Source organism: Benincasa hispida, chromosome 7 (assembly GCF_009727055.1).
Source record: "Benincasa hispida cultivar B227 chromosome 7, ASM972705v1, whole genome shotgun sequence".
Taxonomy (NCBI): domain Eukaryota; kingdom Viridiplantae; phylum Streptophyta; class Magnoliopsida; order Cucurbitales; family Cucurbitaceae; genus Benincasa; species Benincasa hispida.
The window spans coordinates 40075170-40080410 of NC_052355.1; the positions used below are offsets into that span (position 1 = coordinate 40075170).

The 5241-nt window shown below is 30.8% G+C and overlaps 1 protein-coding gene across 1 annotated transcript; it reads left to right on the top strand.

Moving 5' to 3' along the window:
* The first annotated feature begins 479 nt into the window (after nucleotides 1-479).
* Nucleotides 480-1530, top strand: LOC120081944 (acyl-acyl carrier protein thioesterase ATL4, chloroplastic-like). Its single transcript, XM_039037132.1, has 5 exons — nucleotides 480-637; nucleotides 705-817; nucleotides 899-1008; nucleotides 1087-1182; nucleotides 1260-1530. Exons 1-5 carry the CDS (start codon nucleotides 513-515, stop codon nucleotides 1395-1397), a joined length of 582 nt encoding a protein of 193 aa, XP_038893060.1. The 5' UTR covers nucleotides 480-512; the 3' UTR covers nucleotides 1398-1530.
* Nucleotides 1531-5241: the final 3711 nt, after the last annotated feature.

Genomic DNA, 5241 nt, shown 5'->3' on the forward strand with positions numbered 1-5241 from the left:
TTATTATCAATGATTTAAAAAATGAAGCCAAGTTTTGAAAACTAAAAAAAAAAAACTTTTAAAAACTAGTTTTTGTTTTTGAAATTTGGTTAAGAATTCAGTCATTATATTTAAGAAAGATGTAAATCGTTATAAAAAATTGAAGGAAATAGATTTAATTTTAAAAAACCAAAAATAAAAACCGAAATGATTACTGAGACTTAAAAAGTTAAGCGTACTTGAAAAAAACTAATCCTAACCCTAGGTTGAAGCATTGCAATTTTCCATCAAACAGATTAATTTGTTTGGCCAACCATATAAATGTAATTTAATTTAAAGTTTTGATTGATAAATAAATATCAGCATTAGAAATGATATTAATTACAATAATAATGACATTATAATCAATGACACTAATTAGTTTTGGAAGTGTTTATGAAGAAGAAACAGAATGTCCATATTATTAATACTTACATTAACATTCCCCAAATTCTCATGGATCGAGGAGAGAATTAAGTGAGAAATTAGAAGATATGTTGCAGTTTCAAGCAGCTTCCATGAATCCAATGATTCAATTCTCACCTACCAAGCCCAAATTCCCTTCTTCTTCGCCAATTTTCTGCACCAAAACCTCTGTTTCTCAAACATTTTCCAATAGGTACTCTGCTTTTCTCCATCACCACTAATTATGATATATACTAAAAATCTTCAATATTGATTGGCAGTCAGAGTTACAAGATGGATTGGTTCCAAGAATTTGAGCTAAAAGTTCGTGATTATGAGCTGGATCAGTTCGGTGTTGTCAACAATGCTGTTTATGCAGATTATTGCTACCATGGTCTAAACTCTAAACTAAACTTTATGTTTTTAGAATTGTTGGATTTGATTAATGAATTAAGCTGATAATCCTATTAAACAGGTCGCCACGAACTGCTAGAAAGGATCGGGGTGAGTCGTGATGCAATTACTGGGAGAGGGGATTCCTTAGCGCTATCAGAATTGTCTTTGAACTTCCTTTCACCACTTAGAGTATGAAACTAACTATAAACCATTAGAAATTTTGCTTTAATCAAGATACAAATTGAATTAATTTAGTACTTACTATAGAGTGGAGACAGATTTGTACTTAAGGTCAGGGTGTCGGGAACCTCAAGGGTTCGCATCTACATTCAACACTTAATCTTCAAGCTTCCAAATATGGAGGTTAGTAATGAAATTAAACTTAATTAGATGTGGATTAAAGTTACTAATATATGTGTTGTGTTTTGCATTGTGTATAGGCAATCTTAGAGGCAAAGGCTACGGCCGTTTGGGTTAATAAAAACAATCGTCCAGTGCGTATTCCAGAAGAGTATATGGCCAAATTTGCTGAATTTGTTGGGGATCAGCATCACTTCAAAACAGAACAACAAATATGAACTTGATCACTTCTTGCTTTCTCATATGCTCAATAATACCACACTGATACTACTATTGCCATCTTTCAAATCTTTACCCCAATATATGTGGTTGAACTTTAAAAAACATAAAAATAAACTTACTTTTTATCCTTTTGATTGAGGTGATTTAAAGACTTATTCTGAACTTTTTACTATTAGTTTAAGATTCGTTAAAAAATACACATGAAAAAAACTATATAATACGATTATTGAGGATAATTTGACTGACATAAAACAAAGATCGAATTATATATCATGGTGAGTTAAAATTTTCATTGATATTTTCATATGAGAGTTCAACATTGATATAAAGGGGCGAATATATTGACATTTTAAAACAAAACTTTCTAATGATGTTAGTAAGCCTCTTTTCAAATTATTTTTTTTTCACTTTTGTTCTAGCTCTAGCCCACTTTCTCGCTCATGCTTTTGTTCTTGCTCATGTGTTCACTTTTGTTTTATACACTTGGTTGGTTTAGAGTCTGGAAAAACTACTTTCGTGTTAAACTTTGTCATGGAAGAAATAATTTTACTAGTTATTGTCGTTGTCGTTGTCAAAGGCAAAACTAAAGCAATAGAGTATTATCTTCTGAAACCCCATGCAATTCCATGGCCAAGCGATACATTTTACATCCTCATATTCGTCGCCAGTGGGAGCTTGAAGTGCTCGGGGAGCTTTTCCACCGTGATGTTATTGATGAAGAGGGCACTATCTGTTTTTAGTAGTTCTTTGGCGAGCTCCACGCACCCTAGTGGTGCATTGCCTTTTTTTTCTTTTGTGGCAATTTTGGCGTCTACCTCTCTCAAAATCTCCAACTCCAACCTCTCGTAGTCGAAGACCCCTTGTTGGTTCAGTCAGTAGGAAATCTGGATGGTGCGGCCTTTTCCCATCCGCGTCGACCAACGATCTTGCAGCTCAGGAGTTCTCTCAGGTTGGTGCCGGTTCCTTCTAGCCGACTCATGAGAGTATGGGTGGGAACCAATTGAAAAATATAGTGCAAAATATGTAAAATTGAGGGATGCATAACCTTTTAAATAAATTAATACAAAGGGGAACATACTTTGAAATACTCTTTTTAATAATTTTGAAAGGTTTGTTATATTTATTTTAAAACAACTATGAAAATAGAACTTGTTTTTGTCATCTTTTGTGTTTTAAGGAAAAGAAAAAAAAAAATTATGAAGTCAATTTTTTAGGGCTTTTTATTCAAAAGAATGTCAATAGGTTGTTTTAGAGAAAGTCAAAGTTTCCTTTTGAAATAAAACCACCTTTTAGGATATCAAACCAAGATAAGAAAGGAAAAATAAAATGAATTTTTTTTCTTAAATACTTTTTTTTTAAAAAAATAAAACACATTGAAATCGAATTTTAATATCATAATAACAAGTGTTCCCACCTCAGCAGCCCAAATATCCATATCATGAATATTCTAGGTTCCATCATTGGAAAAGTTTACCATTTTTTTTTTTTTTTTTTTTTTTTTTTTTTTTTGTAAATATTGAATCAAGTGCGAAAAATAAATCTACATACACATCATAGACTGAATATTATAAAATAGGAAAGATATTTAAAGAATCAATCCTAGAAAAAATAAAAAAAACCATATGAAAATTGTTAGGATTAGTGCCCTAAGTCTCGTGGATCTCGTAGTTCATAATATTATATAGACGAATTGTTTAATTAATAAAATAAAGAATTATTTTATTTGTGCATAACCCATTCTATTAAACTAAGATCCAAAATTAGGTTATTGTATGTAACTTGAATAGCATGTGGTAGATATACAGGAGAATCATGTTAAAGTAATAAGTTAAAAGGTCTATAGTATATTGATAAGGTTGGGTGCCTTATCTTAGTAACACTACAGATATGACCCATTTTGTAAATGTTACAAGAGTCGTAAGTGTTACAAACGATATGATCCAAATCGTTCATGTGGAGACATGTGAGCATGAGTAACCTATACAAAGAGTTTGTATAAGACCGGACCATGAAATGATTAATCTCTTTTTATAACACTGTTGATTGAAGAGATTAACATGTCATAGGATGACTATGGATAACTCAATCTCAATCCTAAATGAGTTATGAACGAGTCTATGAGGGCAGTCCTTTGATTTGTATGAGTGAGAGTGGCTCGAGCCGTTGGCTCCAATATGCCTACTATTTTGGGGACTTGTCTAAGTATGATAAGTAGATGAATTGATCTTAAGACTGGTTGTAGGTCTTGAAAAATGAGGTCTCACCCTCTCATTGGTCCGAGAGAGATTTAATTTATAGTTGGACTATAAACTGATTATTCATTAGAGAGATCAATGATACTTAAAGAGTAAGAGATAACTACATGGGTAAAACAGTAATTTGACCTAATTGTAATTACGTGAAGGGTTCATTTACTAGTAATTGGTTATATCCATAGATACAAAAATATATTTATAATGCGAAAAGTGTAGCTGTGAGCTTTTAGTGGAGCGACTCGCAGTTAATGAATGTTGATTAACATAATTAAAGAGTTTAATTATTTTATCATGAATCATTGGAATTTCTAATATGTAGGTCCATTAGGTTTTCTCTGCTAGCTTACTAAGGATAAACAAGGAACATTTGTTTTTGAAAGAATTTGAAGAGTTCAAATTATATTAGGGAATTAATTGTATAAGGTACAATTAATATGTATACTGAGATATAATGTAAAGTTAATTTTGAAGAGATTCAAAATTAAACTTTATAAGATAAGAGAGATATCTATTTGAATAAAATTCAAATATTAATTATGTTGAATAAGATTAAAATATTATTTAATATGAACCATATTTGTATTAAAACTATAGGTTAGGAGGGGGGAACATATTTAAATATGATTAGAATATAAATTAAATAAATATGCGATATTTAATCTATTAATTAATTAATTAATTAATATTTATTTAATTATATATTAAACTAGATTTAATATTAAATTAAATAAATAATAAGATAACTCTACTGTGTGAGGAGGATTAGTTCAAGTCTTTCTCTAGACGATGATTGTTTTTGCAAAAGAAACACACGAATTTTGAAATTAAAACAATATTTTTCTTTTAAACTCTCAAAAAAACTTTGAGGAATAGAGAAAAGTTCTCTGAGGTATTCCTCCCCTTAATTCTTTCATAATTCTCGGATCTCACCATCCGTTCCTTGTTGGAGAATAGCGGAGAAGATATTAGTGGTAGTGTCCCTTTGATTCTATTTGTGGAAAGAGTTCTTGAAGAGAATAGGAAAATTGTTGAAGTCTTTAAGGACAAACTTTTCTTATTCCTCTATACTATATTGTAAAACATGCTTAGTACTGAAGAGTTCCGAATACTCACACCGAAAGTATGTGAATGCGATTGAGTCTCAATTTCATTTTACAGAATGTATAATAAACTAGAGGATGTAAATTGATAAACAAAATTCATTGAGCATGTTTTTTACAACTGTGATTTACAGAGGAGAAAGGGAACCAAGAACTCACCATTAAAGATATCGGTCTTTTCACTTCCTCTCCAAACCACAACACGATCACAAACAGATCTCCGTCTCCCTTCTGGTTTCACCAACTTAGCAACAACAAACCAGAAGGAACATCACCACGAGAGCTTACTTGTTATTCTCTAGAATGAGAATCAGAGGGGAGGTGTGGGCTTGCTGAGTTTAATTTTGGGGAAAAGGGAGCATCTATAATAATAACATATATATTATATATATTATTAATTTTAAAATTCAAAAAGATTAGTTCAATAATAATAATATATGTATATATATATATAATAACCAACTTAATGTACATATAACTTATAA

Bases quoted from the DNA above. Each gene is read 5' to 3' on its own strand.
- LOC120081944 (XM_039037132.1), top strand. From the start codon at position 513: ATGTTGCAGTTTCAAGCAGCTTCCATGAATCCAATGATTCAATTCTCA. The intron at 818-898 runs GTCTAAACTCTA...CCTATTAAACAG, and splicing joins TGCAGATTATTGCTACCATG to GTCGCCACGAACTGCTAGAA. The intron at 1,009-1,086 runs GTATGAAACTAA...TACTTACTATAG, and splicing joins ACTTCCTTTCACCACTTAGA to AGTGGAGACAGATTTGTACT.